Source organism: Meleagris gallopavo, chromosome 2, assembly GCF_905368555.1.
Source record: "Meleagris gallopavo chromosome 2, MGAL_WU_HG_1.1, whole genome shotgun sequence".
Lineage (NCBI taxonomy): Eukaryota > Metazoa > Chordata > Aves > Galliformes > Phasianidae > Meleagris > Meleagris gallopavo.
The window spans coordinates 36,826,637-36,850,572 of record NC_139405.1 but is presented as its reverse complement, the minus strand read 5'-3'; the positions used below and the strand labels follow the sequence as shown (position 1 = coordinate 36,850,572).

Sequence of the window (23,936 nt, the reverse complement as noted above, 5' to 3'; positions counted from 1 at the left end):
TAGTTTTTCTCTTGTTTGAAGTGGTGGGTACTTACATAATTACTAACTCTGAGTTTCAGCTCTTAATGAAGACCTTGATGTATACTTGTGCTGATTTTGAAAAAATAAATAAAATTCTAGCCTGTAGGGGATAATTCTACATGAGTCGAACATACTGCTGGCAAAGTCAAGATTGTCTGAAATGAAAACTCACTGATACCTAGGATAGCTCTATGTTGCTGGCAGTCATGTCAGCTTAACCAGTCTTCAGGAAACCAATGCTCTCCTATGGCAGTAGCTGAAAACAGGGAAATGCACTGAGGTAACTAAAATGACACCAACTGTTTTTGCTGATCCTGTTCTATTGCGTATTTCACACTACCGCATTTTCCTGTTGTGTTTGTGTTGTTTTGGTTAGGGATCTGAACAGCTTCAAAGTAGAGAACTTGTACTGCAATTTTAGGGGAGTGAAGGGAAAGCAGAGAGAAATGAAAGGTGGGGCGTGACAGTGCGTATATAAACTTTGTCTGTTTGGCTTTTCTATCTTTTTATAGAGAAACGTAGAAGCAAACTGAAAGTGATCTGACTCTTAAATAGTCTTTTGATAGACAGAGATAAAGGTTGAGGCCTCCTACTCAGAAGAATGAATCCAGCCAAGTTTAAGACTATCCATTTTAAGATCAGTTCACAAATTGAGATGACCAAGTGCAGGGCTCTCATTTAAAGAGAATTTTGTAGTGAATTCAGTTAGGAGTTTTTGGAATTGAATTTTTTTTTTTTTTTTTTTTTTCAGAATTGCCCTGTAAAAGGTTTTGACTATAATTGTATGACCACTGCGATGGTTAGACTTTGTTATAAAGATGTGTGTTTTCATAAGAGTAACCGTTTTGTGTCCGTACAGGAAAGAAGATACTTGTCTCTACAGCAAGCTAGAAGAAAAGGTTTCCATAATGACTGGTTGTCAGACCACAAACCCGGTCAGTTTATATGTTGTTGGTTGTAGAGGTGGTGATTTTCTTGTGTCTTTGTTTCATTTTATCTGTTGATTTAATTAACTGGATGATGCTTCATTAAACTTCAAGATGTAGTAGCATTGTGTTAGAAATAAGGTAACAACTTGAATAAACTCACGTCTATATGAGCAGACTTTTTTTCATTGCTTAAGTTCCATCTTGCTGATCTGTTTCAACTTCATAATTTTTCACAGTAATTTAAAAAAAAAAAAAAAAAGCAAAACATCTCAAAACAAAAATTAATAAGAAATAGGGGTAAAAATCTAAAACATAGTCACCCATAACCCCATATAATCAAAAATCAGAGTAATGCACCCTTTCCAAAATAATATTGAACTGGCTCATACTGCGAAGCTTATGTACTGCTTCTAGGCAACACTAGTTGTGACACACCATTTTATCAAATTCCTCCTTACAATTTAATGGAAAAAAAGGTAGATATTTTTTTACCTGTTTCTGTACCATTTTTGTTCACTCAATCCCACCCCAATGGGATGGGGAAGAGAATCTGGAGGATAAAATAGAGTCTCAAGGAAATGCTGATTTTCAGTTGCTCATATTAATAAAAGCTGTGTTATAAAGTAGTGAACAGCAGAGATAAAACAAGTACAAAGCTTGTGGCTGCATCATAGCAAAGATCCATATCTCTCTTTCACTTCTGATGCATACACATAACAGTGTGTGATGGTAGCAAAAGCTCTTACAAATTTCATATTAATTGTCGGAGCTATTTTACAATACCATAGCACATTATGTCTGTATAAAGAAAGTGGCATTTGTAATTACATGTGACACAGGCCTATGAAATCTTTTGGGTATGGATAGGTCGATTTTGGTCTTACGTTGAATATTTTGTCCCATGAAATAAGTAGAAAATTCAAACATCAAGTAAGAATTGATTTACAGAAAATTACAGAAGACCTTATATTTCTTATTTTGACTTTTTATGATTTTTTTAAAATTGTCTTTTAAACCCAGAGTATGGTATAACTTGGGCAGGATGTGGCAGTGAGAATTTGAAATTACTTCAGAAGAGTTTATTTGCAGAGGTGGAGGCTGGGAAGCATCAATTATGCTGCACATATTAGTGCAATATTAAATAATTGTCTTCATGTCAGATTGTACTTCTGATTCTTACAGTGAAACCAAAATTCATTGGTACAAAAGTCTTTGAAGATTATGACCTGAAGAGGCTAGTAGAGTACATTGACTGGAAGCCTTTCTTTGACGTCTGGCAACTTAGAGGAAAATATCCCAACCGGGGTTTTCCTAAAGTCTTTAATGATAAAACAGTAGGTAAGTAATGAAATTGCATTTACTTTGTGCGTATGCAGCATTCAGATTGTGAATATTTTGAAATAGACAGAAATGGTGAAAATGCATTCTGGAAGCTGGTTGCCCTGCCAATGGCAGGGGGACTGGAGCCTGATGAACCTTGAGGTCCTTTTCCAACCTAAGCTATTCTATGATTCATTGGCACTTAAATGTTACTGTGTAAAACAACATTTACTGATGTTGTCACATGAAGTAGGAAGGTGCTTAGTCATATTTAGAATTCACTGCTAAAGCATGGGCTGCTATTTTAACAGCAGAAAATGGCAACAGAGCAATTAGCACATATCCCTGTTAAGGGCAAAGATGTCAAGAGGGCTTTTCCTCTCTTTGATACTACTCTGTAGGCTTTGGAATATGTGATGAAGTTGAAGTAAATGTTTTCTATTTCTATAATTCTATTTCATTGTGGTAATGTAGGCACATGCATGCTTTCCATATTGCTCATTTCATTCTGAGTCCTCTGCCCCAGCTATGATGGTGATGGCTGTAACATTTGTTTTGAGATGCATGTTGTTACAGCTGTACAGACATTATCACACTGCTATGCTCACTGTTTGCTCTGGCTGACAGATTGCTGCAGTAGAGAATTTCGTGGAAAATGAAGCAATCTTAAGCGGTTCTTAGACTTGTTCAACTGGTTGTGAATGCTTGTCTTTTCTAAAGGTTCTCTCTCTTTTTTTTTTTTTTTTTCATAGGTGAAGAAGCACAGAAAGTTTATAACGATGCTCAAAATCTTCTGAAAATATTAATTAATCAAAAGAAATTACAAGCAAGGGGTGTACTTGGATTCTGGCCAGCTCGAAGTGTTCAAGATGATATCTATCTGTATGCTGTTGAAGAGGCAGTGGGATCTTCAGAACCAATAGCAAAATTCTGTGGCCTGAGGCAACAGGTAAAGTAACAGAATAATTTTTTTTTTTTTTCTGAGTTGTAGGAGTAGAACAGAAATGCTGTAATAAAATCTATGCAATAAATAATTGCCATTATCTGTCTGCGCTTGTCTTGCCATTTTTTTCAGTAATAACAAGATCTTGCTAGTAATGACCCAAGTATTTCTAACTGTAGTATTTGTTGTAATTTGCATTGTAATAGTTGTACAGAACGCTTCATTGACTTGACAGCTTCAAATCTCTGTTTTCTGTCTTCATTTTATTATTTAAACCGTTCTAAAGCACTGTGCTGTATATAGTCATCATGTCAGTCCTATGTGCTAAGGTAGAACCTAATAATATCCCTGGATTCCACCTTAAATTTCTGTTTGGGTATGTTAAAGATGAAAAATATTTTTAATTATAATATCTGGAAACTAAAGCTCAGTGGAGATAAATGTTTCTGGTAATCTTAGTTTTTTTTATATAAAATTCCTCATAATAAGAGACAGTTGATAATTAGTTTGCTGCTAATTTCAGTTGTGAGAATCATTATTTTAAGTATTTATGCTCGAATCATACTGGCATTTGCATTTATTTTCATAACTTGTACATTTTCAAGATATTCTGCTTCTCTTCCTTCCCTGCATTTCAGTTTGACTTCTTGATAGTTCATATATTTTGTCATCAAATATGGCAAATCTAACAAGTAACTTGAATTCCTGAAATAAATTATTCTTACTCTGTGCCAGTATTGCAAAATTGCACTGAGAAGTACATAGCTTAAAGTTTATCTACCAACTCCTGGAATAGATGATCTATTGCATGGAGACTGATCTTAGTTATCTTCAAGTCCATGGCAGAGGTTTATATAAACAGTTCTCAGAAACATTCAGGGGATGCTGTTCCAGGGCCTAACTACCTAGTTAAACATGTTGATAGCCCATGTAAATCAAGTTTACTACATTTTCTTTTCCTTCTTTTTATCTCATGTGTTTGCGATTTATTGAGGATGTCCGAGAGGTTAGGAGCATGAAACTACATTATTGTGGGTACCATTATTCTGGAATCTCACCCATTTTAGCTAAATGTATTTCAGTCTAGTGTACGTAGTGATCCAGCTTCACCAGAGTAAAATAGAAAGGAGTAATTGTCTTCTGTTTTGTATATAAAATCTTCCCCTCGGTACACAGAGTTCTCTCTATGATGTTGTCATCATTAAGGATGAGATGGAAATCTAAAAGCAGGAGATGTTTAGTATTTTCTTGTAGCTATGATCAAAACAAAAGAACTTTAAATTTAAATACAGTTTTCATCCTCAGCTTCTTGTTAGATGTAAAACTTCTTGTTAGATGCTGTTGTCAGCATTCAGTCACCTTCACCTGTTTCTATTCCCTTTTTTCCATTTTTGGGAAAGGATGTGGTGCGTGGGTCTTTCTTTTTAGCATAAACCCCCTCAAACCTTGTTGGGGTTCAACTTTTCAATAGTGATAGACAAATTTTGTTTCAGTTTGTACGTGGATCATGCAAACGTAATTCCCGGAGTACTGTTTTTTTTTTTTTTTTTTTTTTAATGCTACTGAGCATGTGGTTTGTGGCATAAGAAACAAGGAGTGTTTATAGACTCTCATAGGCATTTCGTAGTGGGAGCTGCTGAAGAATTCTGCAGTTTGCATAGTTGAGGTGCAAGCTATCAACTATCCATTTTGCTGACAAATGTGGAGTCCGAGTGTTACAGATGGAAAATTCCTCTTCATCCCCAGTGGTTGGCACAAGAGTGTTTGCTATTTTGTAATACTTTGTCTGCAGAATAAGCTGTTAAATCTTACCAGCTGTAAATAGAACCAGAACATCTCTACGCCTGTTCAGTACAGCATCTCTCTCTTTGACATTTTGTTTTTTCGGATCTAAACACTCTCAGAAGAGTAGAAATGCTTTTCATCTAATTCAAGGAGAGGAAAGCTGTTGTGGCTCAAAGACTAGTTAGGTATTTGTCAGAAATGCTCCTAGCCCTTTAGTCATAAAAATCCTGGTGTTTGGATCAATAACGCACTAATAATATATTCTTTTAATGTTCTGGCTTGTTTGTTTGTTTATTTTACTTTAGGCTGAAAAAGATTCTGCCTGTACAGATCCATATTACTGTCTCTCAGACTTCATAGCACCACTGGATTCTGGCATCTGTGACTACTTAGGCCTTTTTGCTGTAGCCTGCTTTGGTGTGGATGAGTTATGCGATGACTTCAGGAGACAGGATGATGAGTACAATATCATAATGGTAAAGGCACTTGGAGATCGACTGGCTGAGGTATGAAGTTTTATCATGTTTCCGTGCAAATTTTCTGTGTTCTAGATTTGACAAACTGCTGTCTCAAGTTTTAGTGTAGACTTAAACTGTTGCATTAGTGCATGCCCCATATTGAATCTGGAAGTGAACTGATTCCCCTGAGCTTCTCTTAAGAGAGGGTCATCTTCTGAGCCAGAAGGGAGTCTGCTATCCATACCTACCAGCTGCAAAAACTCCTCCAAGTTCTTTTTGACCGTTTTGATAGTTGATAGAATTTAGTACGTTTTTAAACAAGGCTGCTTAAACAAAACTGTCTTTAAATATTGCTTCACTTACAAGAGAATGAGTGTTCAGACCCAGATTGAAACCCCCAATATTCTTGAGTTGCTTGATATTGCACTGATGTGCTTTCAGCTTTAATGGCAGCCATGGAGATGTGTCCAGGGCACAAGTCTTTTGACTTAATGTATCTTAGACTTAGGCATGCTCTTAAAGCTGTAACTGAAGTGGTTTAGAAAGTTCTATCCCTTCTCTCCAACTCTACCTCTGTCTCCATGCTTATACTGAGTAATCAGTGTAAAATTCATAGGAACTTCAGGGCAAGTGGAATTGGCTGTAGTTGTGTACTTTAAACTATAAGGAGTTTTAGAAATTAGTATTTGATGCCATTGAAGGATGTTTGCCGAAGTGGAAATTTCTCCTGAATACAGAAAAAGAGCAGTAGTTGGTATTTACATCTGATACTAGTGTGGCCAGAATGGCATTCCACAGGTAGATCTCCATTCCACAGGAGGAGATATCCAAAATAGACCTATTGTCTTCAGTGTTATAATAATGTAATTTGATACTGCCATTACCTACTGAACTTCATCTTCTTTAGTTACCGCTTTAGATACTTATTTAGCTGTGTAGCATTTTAAGACATAATAACAAAAAAAACCCACATTATTTACCAGTAAGACAAAAAAACAAAAAGGCCTGAACTAGAAAAAGCAGCATGGTATGAGAATCTTAATGCGATCAAAGTTTTCACCTATTACAAGATCTTACTCTTAAAAAATCAAAGTGGAAACAAGGAGAAAGTCTTTATCATTGTATGTCTTCATCAAATAACTACTGCGTTTCTTTCTACAAAGAAATATATACTTTTTTTGTGGAAACCACATATATTTTTTTTCACTGTATTTCAAGGCATTTGCCGAGGAGCTCCATGAAAGAGTTAGAAGGGAATTCTGGGCTTACTGTAGTGATGAGCAGCTAGATCTTTCTGACCTACGCAAAATTAAATACAAGGGAATTCGGCCTGCTCCTGGTTATCCAAGCCAGCCTGACCATACAGAAAAACTCACCATGTGGAAGCTTGCTAACATTGAGGAAACAACAGGTAACTACATCAACCTTACTAAGACTTTTCAACTTTTTTTGTTTAATTAGAGAATGAAATGTCAATGAAACAAAGAACTAGAGTGTGAAGATCTGCATGTAAAAATGGAACTGACATGGTTCTGGAAATGGCTGCTTTTCCTCTTCCGTTGTTGTTTTTATTTTCCTCGTGCAAGGAAAAAAATACAAAATACTTCCTGTGGTTTTGCTAAAGGAGTTTTATCCTTACTTAGCAAATTACATGCAAATAGGACTTTGCTACACAGAGAGAAAATTCTGGCATCCTTATGGCTACAAGAAGACATTCCATATACAGACAAAATAAAAGCTAATTCTGCAATGTGCTTCCTAGTGCTCAGTAGCCTTGAGATGGTAACTTTTAAAAAAGAGGAAATTCTTTTTGTTTTCCTGTTATATTTTACATATTGAATGTTTCACTGTTAATTCACATCCGAAATAACTTTCTATGTTTCAAAAGCTCTAGTTAGCCATTTCATTTTCAAAAATATCCTCCCTTTTTTTTTTTTTTTTTCCTGTGAACAATTCAGTTACTCTATAGTAATGCTGTAATGGAAGTCTGCAATGTATTTGAAGTTTTATGTATTTTCTTTGGAATGGATAAGTAGATAGTAGTTTTATCTTTTTAACTCGTTGGAAAGCTTCTTAATTGTGAATTTGCTTAAAGCTGTCTGACAGAAAAAGATTCTGAACTTAGACTTACCATCAATCTGGAGAACAAGTATGTTTCCATTCTCTTTTTCAGGAATTGGTTTAACTGAATCATTAGCAATGACACCTGCTTCTGCAGTTTCTGGCCTCTACTTTTCCAGCCCCAAATCAAAATATTTTGCTGTTGGCAAGATATGTAAAGATCAGGTAACTTGCACAGTCTGTTGAGGCATTGTTACAGTAGTCAAAAACAACTTTTGTCCAGATGCTTCAAAAGTTTTTGTCAACACAAAAAGCCAGAGTTCCCAAATTTTCATTGTGTTTTGTGTTCCTTTTGCAGGTTGAAGATTATGCACTAAGAAAAAAATTGTCTGTGGCAGAAGTGGAGAAATGGCTGGGACCCATTCTGGGATATGATACGGAGTAATTGTGAGAGATATATGGGCAAGCATTTCCTTCTGATGGTCCATTTGCCAGAAGGAAGAATAAAGTGGCATCTATTCTCTTTCATCACTGCCCTTAGTATTCGTTGAAAGTGTTTTGTTGTTTTTGTCACTGTTCTGGTCCAAAAAAAGCCAAGAACCACAACTATCCCGACAAACCAAATGAATTCAAATGCAAGAAGAAAATCCTTATTATTGAGAAGTTCCCTTCCATCCAGCTCAGTTTTGGTCTTATTGTGCCTAATTTTTGATCAAGGAGCTTATATTTCAGAAGTGCCAGGTAGATGGGACCATGAGGGCATTACGTATCTTAGTCGTAGCAGTGTGCAGCTAGTTGCAGGGTGAGATGTGGAAGTTTCATTTCCCCTCTTGTCCTTAGGAAGGCTTTGAAATGAAGGCCATGTATTTGTCTCACTGACTGTGGACTGATGCTCAACAGAATTTGATTTCTGTTATTTGAATGTGTATTAGCAAGTCAATGTCATACAGAAATACAATGTGTTTTTTTTTTTTTTTTTTCTGTGAGGTCAGCAAAAGTTTTAAACTGAGTTACCAAGAACAACTGGTGTACAAACAGATCTCCTTTTCTCAAATCTGTGTGCTCCAAATTTAGGTCTTGTGTGTACTGTTGGTTGTTTTTTTTTTTTTTTTTTGGTCTAAATAATAACTCAGGTTTTAAAAATACTTTGTGATGACAACTGTAGTTAAAACTTTCAAAAGAATATAATGTGCTGGAACAATATCAGAGATGCAGTATTATGATAAAATATTAAATGAGATGACTGAGCCTGTTCAGTTGTCTCATGCTTAATTTCAGCTGACCACAGTCTGTTTCTACTCTGTATAAAGTGTAATGAGACTTTCCTGTCTTCCTATCTCACAGTTAGATTCTGAGGATTAATTCATATACAAACAATCTTTTGCTTGTGAAAAGTATGAGAAGCATAATTATTAGAATTATCAGGCATTATGAAATCTTGGAGTTGACCAGTGTTATACAAACTTCTGGCACCTTGATTTAAAAAGCAAATAACAGCAACACTATCATAAGTAACAGTTAATACTATAGGATTATTCTTCAGATTTAACTTTAAGTGAGCTAATTGTTTGTAGCTCTTAATAATCCCCTAAAGTGCCTCAAATATTATTCAAAAGTGAATGTCATAAAATATTATGGCAGGAAAGTCTCATTTTTCTGATCTCTAACTGCAAAGAAAAGACACATTTTATGAAGAAAATTTACTTTTAAGTAGTCTATCTGCAATCTTTTAAGTTATAATTTTTGAAATGTTTCTTTCTGACTTTATGCTAAAAGAATAATCTTTAATTAACAGATTAATAAAGGTTTAGCTGTCAATGCTGTTACCATTTTAGAAGTCTTTCAATGGCAGTAAATATTGCTGCAATGTGAGTAAATGATTTCAAAGTTAGTATACATGTTGTATTATTAACCTAAAAGAATAAATGCTGCTATTGGGTTCTTAAAGTAGTTGAGGGTCATGGTTTTGGCTGGGATAGAGCAAATTTTCTCTGAAGAGGCTTGTATGAATCTGGGATTTGGATATTGGGTGAAAATATTGGTGATAGTAGTGATGTTGTTAGTTGTTGCTGAGCAGTGCATACACAGAGTCAAGGTCTTTTGTATTTCTGATATTGCCCTGGCAGCAAGGAGCTTGGGGTGCATAAGGAGCTGGGAGAGTGCACAGTCAGAACAGCTGACCAGAACTGTCCAAAAGGACATTCCATGTCGTATGGCGTCATGCTCAGCAATAAAAGCTGGGGTAAAGGAGGAGGAAGACGGGACATTCAGAGTGATGGTTATTGTATTCCCAAGGAGTCACTGCATGTGCTGAGCCCAGCTTTCCTGGGAGTGTCTGAACATCTCATCTGCCTGCTCATGCGAAGCAGTGAATTAATTCCTTATTTTTTCTTGCTTGCATGTGTGATTTTTGCTTTACCTGGTAAACTATCTTTATCTCAACCCATGAGTCTTTACAATCCTTTCCTCCTCACCTGGGGGGAGTGAGCAAAGTTCTGTGATGCTGAGCTGCTGCCAGGGTTAAACCACAACACTGAGTGTGTTCTTAACTGAACGCTTTGGAATGTGTCATCCTTTAATTATTTATAAAAATAATATCTTCCTTTCTTTGCATATTAGGAGGCATAAGAAATATCCTTGTTGATCAGCTGATTCTTGTTGCTGGAGTGGTACCTTACTAGAATGCTCTTTTATACTGCCAAAATAGTGGGAGAGAAAAAAGTCATAATACTTATGAAAACTTGGCCTTGAACTATGTAGCCTATAAAAATTGAAATCTGTTTTGGTTTCTTTTTCACACATGCACCTTGTCTCCACTCCACCACTCCGTATCTTCAGCGTTTGAAGAAAAGTGTCTTATTAGTCTGAAATTCATATTGGGAACATGCAAATGTGGTCAGAGTTTGACTTGAATGGTTTGATTTTGTTTGTTTGTTTATTTATTTTCCTGAAATCAATAGCAGATCATTGAGTGAGTACAGCTTTAGTGGATTCATACTGACAAAGTAGGTCCACTTCTGTGTAACCCAATGGAGATGTTACGCTGTATTATAAGCAGTGGCTTTCAAATGCTATTCCACTTAAGTTATCCATACATTGAGAAAGATCTTCATCTTAGCCTGCAAAACTTGTCATTGTGAGAATATGTTTGGAAGAGTTACTCCTTGCTGTTATCCAAATGTTTTTAACTGGGGTGGTTTCAAACTGTCAGTTGTTATCTTGAATAAGAAATATCTATGTTCTTCTTTCCAAAGAGAAGGTAAATTATAAAGGAAGGTGGTATCGTTTTACCAATTGAGATGTTCACTTACATAGCTATACTGAAAAGATATGGTAAGATTTTACCTCTTTGAAGTAAATAAAATGGAACTTGATACTATGCAGGAAAGACGGACAACTTTAGAATGCATACAAGATTTTTTGCAGTACTTTTCTAAGTAATACTAACAAGGATGTAAGAGATGAAAAATTAAGAATGTTTTGTAAACAATTGTTTTTAATTTTCATGAATAATTTACTTTTGACACTCATATTTTGTAGTCGGACCAGCAGCGTGGTGATTAAGTTTTGAGGCAGATAAAATTTATTGGTGACTGTCAAGAGAGAATCATAGAATTATAGAATGGTTTGGGTTGGAAGGGACCTTTAAGGTCATCCAGTTCCACCCCCCTTGCTATAGGCAAGGACACATCCCAGTAGACCAGGTTGCTACAAGCCCCATCCAGCCTGACCTTGACTGCTTCCAGGGAGGGGGGGGAATGCTGTCCCTAAACATGCATCTTCATTATGAGATCTATTTCAGTGCTGCTGTTACTCCTGGGAAGATTGTAGATCAGTTTATCTTGTGTGGGAGTGATACTGATGGTGAGATGATACTATTTCTCCCTACACACCTCCCTGATTTATTTTGTATTTGAGAATATCTCACTGCTTGCTGATGAAATTTGAGAATTATTTGCATCTTTGTTAAGCATTATGAATCTTTGTTCACCCTTGCAGTTAATTTCTTTTCTGAAACATAGGTGGTGTCCAGAAACAGTAACAGTGAGAGGTGGACTTTGAGAATATTAATTGTTAGAAGTTCTGTTTTTCAGAAAGGGTCTAGTTTACTAATAACTGTGGCTGAATTTCATGAAAAATTGATTCAAATGTTGGCTGATTTTCCTGAACGTGTCTTGAAAAAAAAAGGAGTGTTATGTTGTTGGAGCACTGGAGGAGCAAAAGAAGTAGCTTTATAGTTCAGCACATTAGTTCCGTACAGAAGCAGCAGTATGTGTTCTCAGTCACAGGAGAAATTATTCCTTTGTTTTCAGTTATCATATCCTTGGCATGGCAAAGCCTGTTCAGCCCCCTACAAGGTCATTTGATTTGTTTGTCAGGCCTGTGTAGGTGCCTCTTTGAAAATTAAAATATACTGTGAACAGAATAGCAACGTGTTTTTCCCACTTTCCCACTTAATTTGTATGCTGTCCAGTGAAACACAGAACTGAAAAACCAATGCAGTAAGCCTCCATGTTCTCTTGTTCTATTAATACCACTGTGGTTGAATATCTTGAGATTTTTGACCATGCCAACATGCTTGATATAAATAGCTGTGCAAATAGAGCTCAGCTGAGATTACCAAACTTGGTGTTTTGGATTTTTGATCCAACTTGAATGGGGATGTCTAAAAGCAAGCTAGAAATTATCCCTTGTGGCCCTAGTCTGCCATGATGACTGAGAAATTAAAGACCTTGTTTTCAGGAGTTTTTGCCTGACTGCCATATCACCAGTATGGCCTTTGCCTAAAGATCCTGATCTCATGCTAGGGCAATATCTGCCATTCCTTCCTGCAAAAAGAGCATGAAATAAGTGGATGGAACATGGAAGTTTAGATATACATCATCTTAGTTTTTAGCTCATCATCTTTTCTACCTTTTTATCAAACCAGCCAACCTCTTCTGTTTTTCCTTTTTCCTTCGGGCAGCCCCGTTAACCTGAATGTCAGTTTCCTCAGACAGGATCCTTTGTAGACTCTGTCAAACTTGAACCTTAAGATGTTTTTTAAAAGTTTGTTTCAAAGTGCGAAAAGTTATCTGACCTAGGAAGAGATTTTTTTTGCTGGGAAGCATCGGACACTAAAGTCAATTGCAGTCAATAGCTCTACCTTGCAATATCTTCAAGAAATGTCTATGCAGGTAGGATGTGTACTTGTAGTAAAGGAAGCTAGAGGTGTGGGATTCACAGAAGGTAATTTAATTTCAGTAGAGTGGGTAGGCCTGTAGATAGGAGATAGAAGACTGCAAGAGTTGTAGCAAGTGCATTTCTTAAAATAGAGGTATTCTCAGGATTTATCTTATAATAAATGAAAATAAAGACTATAGCCTATATCTTCTGTCTACCATCAAAATATTAGAAATATAATTTGAGAACAAGTCTTAGGGAGTTTACTTTTATGTAATCTATGGATGAGATTAATGAGTTATAGTCATATTAATATGTGGGAGAGAGCAAGGAAGAATCTACTTAAATTGTAGCCAGCTTACATGCAAGCAGTTCTAAAAAAACAACAACAAACCCAACAAAACAACACCACTACCAACAAAAACCACCTCTTGGGAGTTGCTGGAATCATTATGTATGGGAAAGTTCTTGACAGAATGCTCATGTTCTGAGTTTGACAGTATTGTGTTAAATGAAATAAATCATCCTTCTTTTTCCAGGACTTTCAAAGATGTTAAAACTTTATGTTAGCTCTGTATCTGCACAGAGACGTTACCTACCCAGATCAGATCAAAGTTGTGATATATACATCTTCTGATTTTTTTTTTTTTGTGGTTGTTGTTTTCCTTACTCAAAGTGTTTTAAATGTCATTTTTTAAAGTGCACAAGAATGCAATTTCATTGAACGTTTTATTCTTTAGAGCTGTACTTATAGCATTTTCTCCTTTTCCTCCCCCACAATACAGGTGTGAAGATCTAACTCAGCTCTACTAATGACCCACAAGTGCCATGTGTTGTCTCTGTGTATGATTTTCTAAGACAGATTAGAAAATGTATATTACTTTTTTGTTTTTAAATTTCAGAAAGGTTCTCTTCCCTGAGAATGGATAACTGTTTTCCCTTTTAATCCAGCCATCATTTGGGAATCTAGGTTGAGCTTCACAAGTGAAGTACAAACAGAGGGTCTAAAAAGGTGTCAGCTCTCTGTGGTTGGTGGATCTTTCTGTACTTTTGTTCCTGTTATGACCTTGTGAGAACAAATATATACATATCTTTTCATATTAGGGCAGCTGTGGTACAGAAAGTAAGAAAAAGCTGCACTGAATGGTGAAGACTTATTTAGCAAACTGGTGTGTACTGTAACTATTGTCATTGATCAGGGTACATTTTTCAATTGCTGTCTTAATCTTGTCTGTGCTCAGCTGCTTTTATTTCTGGAAATCGTTAATTGTGAAACCTCATGCTTTGCTAATACTTCACAAGGTTCTCTTCGTTTAATCAGGCATTTATAATCAATGGCTTCTCATTAACTGCTGTTGTATTTTGGGCTTTCATAAACCTTTTGTAATTAAATACATTGCTTTCTTTAGAATATTGTTATATAGCAATTACATTGCTTCTCTAAGGCCCACAAGATGAGAGTTGATTATCAATATCTGATCAAACAATTTTATTCCTGGCCAAGTGTTTGCAGGCCAGTCTCATTAGTCAAGAAGTTTGCTGCTTATGAAAACATGGCCATCTTTACACAACTTATTTAGGAAATAAATGTAAGTATTTAATTTTAATATTTTAACTTCCAGATGTTGTTCCTCAAATTGCAGGGCAGCTGAAGGAACAAAAGCCTTAATTCAGTGTTACAATACTGTCTATACAAACAAGTTGAAAAGCAGTGAGACAAGAAAACTTAAAACTTAATATGATGGAAGAGTGTTCCACAAACTTACTTGAACAGTATCTTGTTCTTCAGATAAATATTAGGCAAAGAATCTATAAAACTGGAGGTAGCAGTCAGCTAAGGCTAACAAGATTATAGGCTTGCGGCGACAGGATCAGCAGCATTTCATGCCATTTTAGGCATTACTACATGCTTTGCTTCAACCTTTTGTCAGTTTCTTCCACAACAGAATCCTGCTGCTATATCCAAATCCCTGGTTATTCCACAAGAAGTGTTTGACATGGATTTTGTTGAAGATTTTGATGTGCACTTTCAGGATTATTTTTTCTGAAAGGTTTTATAGCACCATGCTGAAGATTAACATTTTAAGTTCTTGAACTTAAAAATATTTGTACTTCCTTAGAAGATTCCAGACACTGACACATTTTTTACTACTTAGTGAATGGAATGAAATAGACTGAATTTCTTTCTAGCTCCAAGTAGATTGGAGGAGGGAGTAAATAGTGAAAGGAGTTTTCATGGTAGTGTTTTACTTTCAGTCCTTGATTAGCGTATGTTTGCTGTCATAATTGCTGCCTAGGAGCTGAAGTGAGCACCTCTTAGAAGCAGTTCTGGTGTCTGATCCAGCTGCTACTGAAGTCCATGGAAAAACTGCTACTTATTTCAAACGCAACTTTGATCAGTCCTGATGCAATAATCTGGAAAGAAAATTCAGCGTTCAAGTCATGTCAAAAACACTTGAGGATTAACAGGATGTGGTTTTAATCCTCCTTTAGTAGCTCATTGAAATAGATGGCTGGGACTATGACAGTAATTTTTACTTTCATTCTAGAACACTTGTCTGAGAGAAAATGGTCCCCTGTCAGGCCAAGATCAGTCAAGCTTTTCAGCTGTGGGTCTAGTATGATCAATTGTAACCGTCCATCTCAGGAACATTTGATGGAGATTGCTGAACAAAACCAACAGCATGGGTATTTATTCTGTTTTGCAATCTCATTGATTGAAGGTGTAAAAGTGCCCTGATTCAGCAGACAAAGATTGGTAAATGCAGGTGGCTAGCATTTTGCTCCAAAAATATTTTCATGATACCAAATCTCCTGTGATTTTAAAACTTACACTGTTGAATGAGATTTTGAGCTTCGTAGTCCTTGATGCTTACTTGAAAAGTATCTTATTCTTTCTAGATGCTGTTGGAGCTTCATTTAGTGCTTTTAAAAAGCTCCTCTTTGTTAAATTTCCTCCTTAAGTGTATGTTGTTCTGAAATTAATGTCTCCTATTTATTTCCATGAAAACTACAGCAGCTACAAAGTGCACTGTGGCACTATTTGATAGAGCAAATTCTCAGCTACAAAACTATATTTCAATGTATTTTCAAAGCATTCCTTGGGTATTTCATATTATGTAATTCTGCAGATATCAATAAAATCACAGTTCTATCATACTTTTCATGCTGTCTATGTCTGCAGGATGCTGAACAATGGCAAGGCAAAAACTGTCATTATTTGCTAGCAATAGCAAACCTGCTATTGCTGGTCAATCTGAATAAATTTGAGAAACGTGCTATAGTTTATTTCCAGAAAACTCAGCATGAAATATGAAGTGTCTTGCTTTTGTAGCTCAAAAGATGTCTGTAATGATGTGAAGTTCTTAGCAACATGTGAAACATTTTATCATTTTATCTCTTCATGTATTAGTAAAATATGCCTTACTTGTAAGTAGAGTTTTAGTTCCTTCATTCACCCACAGTACTTTTAATGGCTATATACTTCTTTGGAAATAGGTCACTACTCATTTCTTGCTGCTGCTACTTCTATTCTTGCTGCTAGAGTTTTTATTCAGGTCCCAAACTGTTATCATTCTTTTCTACCCTTGCTCATTTGCTGAGTAGAGTGGAAGTCAGACGTAATCCTGATAGCTTCTGTTGGAAATGCCGCCAGTTGTGAAATGGACACTTTTCATTCAGGCTTTATTGTTCATGGGAATCTCTCTAATCCATCCTCCTACTGCACATCTTTGCCTCTATTAGCTGCTAGTTTCCTTCTTGAAGCACCACAGTAGAGGATGGTAAAAGGATTTCCTGTCTCTGCGCTACAGCTTGGTTTCACAATTCAAGTTCAGATCTACAAACAATAAGAAACAACACCCCTCTGTGCCAGGCAATCGTAAGGCAGCCATGGCAGTTGAAACGCTGGGGAGAACAATTGTTCAAGAAGCAGCAGCACTCAGGGAGCTCTTGCTGAAGCAGCTGGGAAAGTGACCTTACATACAGGGCTGGTGTCCTCCTCTCCGTTCCCTGCCTGAGGAGTTGGAGGTGCTGCAAAACTAAGGAGACAAAGTGCATGAACGATACAAACTTTTATTTCACTGAATTTTACAGAAGCCCTTTTTCCAAAAGCTTGTAGTGGTGTGTTCACTGACTGCTAGAAATGCTTGGACTGCTTTTCTATCCCTTTCTGATGTAAGAGTTCTTTACTAGAGAGCTAATAATAATTACAGGATTGGAGAAAATCAAATGTGAGACTTCTATACAATTTAAAAACAGCCCTTAGCAATATTATGTCTGAGAAGTCATGCATAATCCAAAACAAGAAGAAACAAGTGTTCTTTTTTTTTTTTTTTTTTTCCCCTGGAAACAAGTCTTACATAGGATGGTTTGTGGATCAGCATCATGACCATTCTTCTGAAGAAGAAACTTTAACCCTTTACACATCTGTTTCTGTTGTAGCCATCACAAACTTTTTAATTTTTGTGATTTTTTTTTTCTTTGCTGTAAAGCACATGCATATTGTTTGATGGGTATTATGCAGAAGCCAGTATTTAATATTTGTTATTTCTATGTAAATACTAGAATTACAGCTGTCAAGGGAGTGCTGCATACTCACTGTTTTCTTGCTCTCTCCCTTCCCTTAGTGGCAAGCTGCATGCCCTTGCTGTTGTTTGCCTAGAGATTGCTTCAAGTTGAGGGGACAGAATTTTCTCAGCTCTCATCTCTACATCTGCTGTAAGCAAAAAAGAAAGGCCCATTTATTCCAGCATCTTCGGGCAGCTCTGATATTAACTACTGTTACTAGTCCAAAAACTACCTATAAACTTTCATACATTTCATCCAAACAGGCTCATTTTGGTGATTTGTGTATTCTGGGTCTTCCTAGTTCTCTAGTCAGGAATCTGCTTCGCCAGACCCTGGAAACATTCCTGTAAGCATGGAAATATTTCTAATTAAGAATGGCAATCTGCAACTGGATTAGTGAGTGGCAGATACATTTCCATCTTTCAAGTAGAATCCTCACAGCCACAATACTTCTAGATTCAGTTTTGATTCAACGTGATGGAGAGTTCCAATTATTCTGGGGAAAACTGAATTCATTAGGGTTTATGCTCCTACTTATTTAAAGTTATAAGCCTTGAGTTAAAAAGATCCTATAACTTCAAATAGTAGATTCCAGGCTAGCCTGTGATAGTTAAGTCTAACATTTTAATGAACTGTTATGGTCTTCACCTGTGTATCACACATGACTGAATTGCTGTGTGTTTGCCTCATGATGCTGCTACAGGGGAGCATGAGCTGAATGTCAACTGCAGGGCAAAAAAAAACCAACTGATCCATTCAGACTTCCTATGGCTGTATGCCTGACCACGGAGAGGAAAGCCAAGTTTGCACAGATGTATAATTTAGGCTTCCCCTGCCTGACAGCCAGAAATCGGTGAAATCCTGTTCCCATATGAGCTATCTTCTGATTTGCTATGAATCCTAACCTGTCAGTACAGAAGCAGATTTCCTTCTAATAGTTTGCGTGATTTTTATTCTTGATTCTTAGCATTACTGACTGGCTGCTACCAGAGTGCAGCGGCTGTGCAAGTTTCATGTGCTGAAGCAACCTGTGCTGTACCGTATGCAGAGAAACACCACCAGCAAAAGGAGTGGGGACCCAGCAGCTGGATAACCACATGCCAGGGTTCTTGAGATGTCTTGCCAGCCACCAATTTTTTGTTCCAACTTGAGCATCCACTTGAGCATACGATTCATTCATTAAACATTCATGGGGAATATAGTCTGTGTAATGTTTTTCATCCATTAATCAAAGCCCAAACAGTGGCTAAACTCTAATTTGTGATAAAAATGTGATCTGGTTTAGACTACAATTGACCTGGCTTTATGATATATTCTGCTGGTAGAGTAACCATGCTGGCCTTTCACAGTAGATGAAACAGGCACTCAATTACTCTGCTTCAGCCAGATACACTGTCCTATAGTCCAGAGGAATTAATACTGAACCCTAAATTTGAAATCTGCTGTATGTTCTTTAATCCTAAAATTCATGAACCACGGATGTTGGATTACCAGACATAAAGCACAATCAAGTGTGTTATATTTCCAAAGGCATGATAATTTAGGAAGTGACTTCCTGATGGAAAAATGATGGGTAAGCATAAAATCTTTCCTGCTGTCAAAAAGATAACTGGACAGTATTTACATGAGCAGATGAGGTAAGTACGGTGTTTGCACAATATGAAAAGAGTAGACTACATAAGAAACAGTTGCTTTTGGACTGTCAACTTTGGAGAGAAGCAGCCTTGTGGTTCAGAAATATTGCAGCTCCTTAGTGTTGTCAACATCATTTAAGCAGTACCTTTTTGCTTAACTATTTCATAAATATGTATCTAGGAGCTGTGCCTTCCTACAGGCACAGCCTTACGCTCCACAAGGGAGGGCTAGAGGAGTAGAATAACTAATCATCAGTGCTAGTGCTGATCAGTATAAGCATTCTTTAGAAAGAATGAGAATTCTTTATTTAGCTTGAAAGTTTACAACTTCTATAGGCTGTGCCCTCAGAGAATAGCTAAGCATGGTTTGTAAGTTTTCAGATGCTTTGGGGAAGGATAGGGGAATCATCTTTGTTGTTTGTGAAATAGAGTACCAGCCTCTCTTGAAACAAATGTTAATGGAGAATATTTATTTTTCTACTGAGCAAGAACTTAATCAAATGTTTGATTGTCTGAAAAATCCAAGTGCCATAGAAAGAATAGGTGATTAACAAGAGATGTCATTCATACAGAAAGAACAATCTAACTTGGTTGACATTTTAATTATCAAGGTCCTTTGTGAAGAATTCCTACCATCCATCAACCAAAAAGACTCAGTTTCTACTGATAGAAACCCCAATTCTTGTTTACTTCATCATTCCTGATGTTGCAAGAAGTACTGCAAATGTATGTTATGTAGTCACGTACATGTTTAAGAAACCACTTAGCATCAGAGGGTAAACAGACCAATAAATGCATGTAATGTTGCCTGAGTAATCAGATAAACAGTTTGATTTTTTTTTTCTATTTGACTAGAAACAAAGGTTTCTTCTATATCTCTACAGAGAAAATGTTAATATTCCCCTCTTCAATAGGTACCTTATGGAATATTCTCTGCTCAGCTTTACTCTCAGATTCTTATAGTGGTTATTTCAGAAAAATACACTTTGAGTTCTGTGTTGCCAAACTTTCTCATTTTGAGGTATGCTCAGAAACAGAGATTGCATAATTTAATTTCTATGTGTGCTATTACCATAAGAATGTTCTAAAGATCTTGTACTTTAAAGCTACTTTTATTTTGTAAGTTTCTTAAAATGGAGTGCACGTGTCTACTGCACCACCATAGCTTACAGCAAAATCATGTGAAAGATCGTCCTGTAGTTTTATAGTTCAGTAGGGAAGAGAAATTATAGGAGTTACAACATCAATTAATTGATTTCTATTACCTAACATGGTACTGAGTGAGCTCTGGTCATGTTCAAATTTTTAATTTCGGTTACTTCTAGCCCCATTCTTCTCATTTCCGCTGTGTGTGATAAACTAATTAAAAGCATTAGAATAGATTGGGTAAGGACTATACAAACACTGGCAATACTGATCCCAAGTCCCCACTGCACCACTGCCTCCAGAATTTTGCCTTCTTTATTGTTTCCTACTTGAAATAAGAAGTGCTTAGCACACAATTAATGACTTTGAGGAGGTAGATGCTTTGCATGAGATGATGTGAGACTTGCCAAATGCTTATTTAGGCTATGCCAATTCACAGTAGGTTGTGCAAAGCAGAATCTTGCTTGTGGCCTATTGGTGCTGCTTGTGCCTGGAAGCTTGTGCTGTGTTGCCTGGCTCTATCCCCAGCCTCAGCTCTGATCCATGCTGCCACCAGTGCTTGTGACTGATGGAAGGTGCCCCAGCACTGCAAAGCTCACCATCTGCCCACCCTGCTTGGGAAGCCAGAGCAGCTGAAAAATAATCTTGTCTTGTTTTACTATATGGCTGCTTACTATGAATTAAGCATGCAGAGAGAAAGATAGGTAGGCGTGAAGACTGTTTTTATTTGGTAGGAGTGTCAGCTTTAATACACATTAATTTGTAGCTCAGGTAGGTTCTAAGTGGTAGCTGTGGCTCCACAACAGATAAGATGGGAAATGGGTAAAGAAGCAGTTGTCTTTTAAGCTTGAAGGTAGAACATTACTGAAAGGATGCCTAAGTTCCCTGCAGATATCTGTATTCCTCGTTTGCTGGTGATATTTTAAATTACTTAGAAATGCTTGATTGAAATGTGTGGTTATGAGATCTAGCTGAGAAGTCCACAGTTTAAATGTTGACTTTTTTTTTTGGCTAAAAGAGTATTTCACTTAAACCAATTACTATCATTCGAGGATGTTTATTCAGTACTGAAGTATAGACATCCAAGGACTGTGCTTTAGTTATGGCATCACAGTGAATTAAAATGCATAGTAAAAATATCTGTGGAAGATGAGGTTATGGAGTCTGCTGTGGAGATATTCAAGACCCATCTGGATGCTTTCCAGTGTGACCTATTGTAGGGACCTGCCTTAGCAGGGTGGTTGGACTCAATGATCTCTTGAGGTCCTTCCAACCCCTGCAATTCTGTGGTCCTGTGTGATTTTGTGAAATACTGCATAAACAAGTACTTTGGTTCTCAGATCTTTGTCACAATCTGCTTAGTCTAAGCACTGAAAAGTAGAGGCTTCAAAATTGTTGAACTGTTTAAAAGAGGAAATGCAGAAAGAACTCTTTAGAATCCACAAAATATGCTACTTTGGGAAGAAAGATTTTCTGGTAAGATCTAAGGCCAAGCCCTGCCAAAATGTGGAAGACTCCACAAGTATAGTGATTTTCACAAGAGCACGAATGTTGACACTAGCTATATTTCAGTGATAACAGTTAACAATCATCCTTTTAGAGTTCAGCACTATACTCCACAGTCCAGGTCTTAAACTGCTGCACCATGTTCCTGTGAGCTATCAACCACCTGCCTTGCTGCTCAGCTCTGGAGGGCTCTGCTTTGCACAGCAGCATAATGGAACTGCTCTGTACACTACAAGTGCTGCACGATGATGCAGCTATACCTTTGCTCAGTGATTTGTCTCCCACGTCAGTGAGGAGCCCACCTCCTCCTGGCCCTCTTGCAGAACAAGGCCTGGTCTGCAGGAGTCTGTAGATCAGTTGGCATTGAAATGATTGCCGAGAAGCAGGGAAGGGAGAGAGATATAAATGGTAGAAAGAAAATCATAAATTTTAAATAACTAAACTTTATGCAAGTCTAGATCATTGACTTTTGGATATAACCCAGATGTACTCTGTTCTGAACCTGTGTGACTTTTTGGCTTCCCAGCCAGCCATGTAAGGTAAGAGCTGCACAACACTTTCTGTCAGATCCATGTTGTTCACAAAGGTTTCAGCTGAATGCAGAACACTGTCAGTGCATGAAGCAAGACTCTCTGGAAAAGTGCACTCTATTTGCTTCAGATGTCAAAAAGGTTGTTCTGGTTGTGGGTGTAAGTGCGTGCTAGCATATGCACAAGAGCAGTCACATTGTGTAAGTTTGGGTGTCTAAATTAGGAACATAGCTGTGCAAGGATCTCTGTATTGTCTGTGAAGAGAAAAACCTTCCTTAGCGCCAGCTGAACTGTTCTTCTATTCAGCGTAATAAAAATGATGCAGTTCAAATCTCAAATAATTGTTATAAAAGGTCTTTACAGCATTAAGTAGCCTGGTAAATACCTACATTTGCGCAGAGATGTAAGATCTCTGTTTCTTTACCGCTTCTTTAGTCTATTTTGAATCTTTTAATAGGCTGTGGTGTATGGAATGGAAAATTAAAGCTTTTGATTTATGTGCTGCTGCTTTGCCACTTTAAGCCACAGTAAAATACTTACGAATGTTTGATGACAACTAATATTTAGTCATATGAGTAACTGAAGAGGCTGTATCAGGGAGCAAAGGGAATGTATAATTCATCTTTCTAATAGTTTCTATATGCTGGGAGAGACAGAGTGGTTCTGTAGCACAGAAATAAATAGAGAAGCACTCCCAGTCCCTCAATCAGTAAGGGTCAGATAAAGACCAAGCTGCTGCAAAACATGTTTAGGTGAGCAGTGCCAGCATGATGGGCACATTAAGAGTTAGTGCTAAAGTAACAGACAAACCTATGTGCATGAAAATACACATCTTTTTCCCTAAACTTATTGTTAGGCCACTTTTTTTTCCAAAAGTTTTAGCAAGCGTTCTGTTTTTTTTTTTTTTTTTTTTTTTTAAAGATTCATGTATCTTCTTTCTGAATTAGCTTTGGCCTTGTTCAAAAAAGGCAAAAGGCACTGCAGTCTTGATGATTGACTTCAGATGAGGAAAAAAAAAAAAAAGCAAGGCTTTCATGGTTTTTAAGCTGAAAAAAGACTTAAAATCACCATCTGCTCTAATCTCTTCTATAGGCTATAGAATCTTATCAGTTATTTCTGCATAATACCTTTACCTCCTCCTCGAGTTACGTCTTTCTTAAAAAGTCATGTAGGCTGTAGGATTAAAATACGTCTTTAGTTAGTGCATAATTTTTTTCTGGAATACAGAGAGTTAGATAATATGATTTTCTGTTCCTGCAGATAGAGAAACAATTGAAATCTGCAGCTAAACGTTTTCTCTTCCTGAATCTTGCAGTTCATTTCTGCAATTTATTTTCTGCATGTTGTTCTCTGAAAGTAAGGCAGGACCAGCAAATAACACTAGTGATTGCTCATTAACTTTCTCAGTCATCAAAACCTGTTCAGGGTCATTCTGAAACCACTGAATAATTAGATTTATAAATATATTAGAAGGAAAAAAAGCAGATATAAGGAAACTTCATATTCCATGTTCTTAAATTAGTTCTTGAGAACTGATGTAATCAGGTTTTTCTATAAGAATTTACATTTGCAGTGGCTTTCCACTGTGCAAGCATTCAGTAGTTGGGAAGGCATAGATGTGGTATAAAATCCAAGCAAATCTAGAGTTCATGCTTGGTGAGTATGTTTCATTAATTTGTTCTCTTTAGTAAATAGTGAAGGCCAGGCATTTTTAAATACAAACTTGAGCACTATAGTACTATATATTTAAACCAAATAACAGTGTATGTGACACTAAGTCCTCACTTCGGCCATCTCTCCTTTGTAGAAAAAAATAATCCTGTAAAAATTACTAGAGTTTGTTTTTGTATGCCAGAACAGAATAAAGTTCT

The 23,936-nt window shown here is 36.8% G+C and overlaps 1 protein-coding gene across 2 annotated transcripts in view; it reads left to right on the top strand.

Moving 5' to 3' along the window:
• Positions 1-9,464, top strand: part of MTR (5-methyltetrahydrofolate-homocysteine methyltransferase) — a 48,239-nt gene extending 38,775 nt beyond the window's left edge. For both annotated transcript variants that reach the window (XM_085219666.1, XM_085219665.1), the window contains 7 exons: positions 881-956; positions 2,133-2,288; positions 3,023-3,219; positions 5,304-5,504; positions 6,675-6,867; positions 7,630-7,742; positions 7,876-9,464. In XM_085219666.1, coding sequence (XP_085075792.1) covers positions 881-956; positions 2,133-2,288; positions 3,023-3,219; positions 5,304-5,504; positions 6,675-6,867; positions 7,630-7,742; positions 7,876-7,962 — 1,023 coding nt within the window. In that variant the 3' untranslated portion in view covers positions 7,963-9,464. The remainder of the gene's footprint in view (positions 1-880; positions 957-2,132; positions 2,289-3,022; positions 3,220-5,303; positions 5,505-6,674; positions 6,868-7,629; positions 7,743-7,875) is intronic.
• The last annotated feature ends 14,472 nt before the right edge of the window (positions 9,465-23,936 follow it).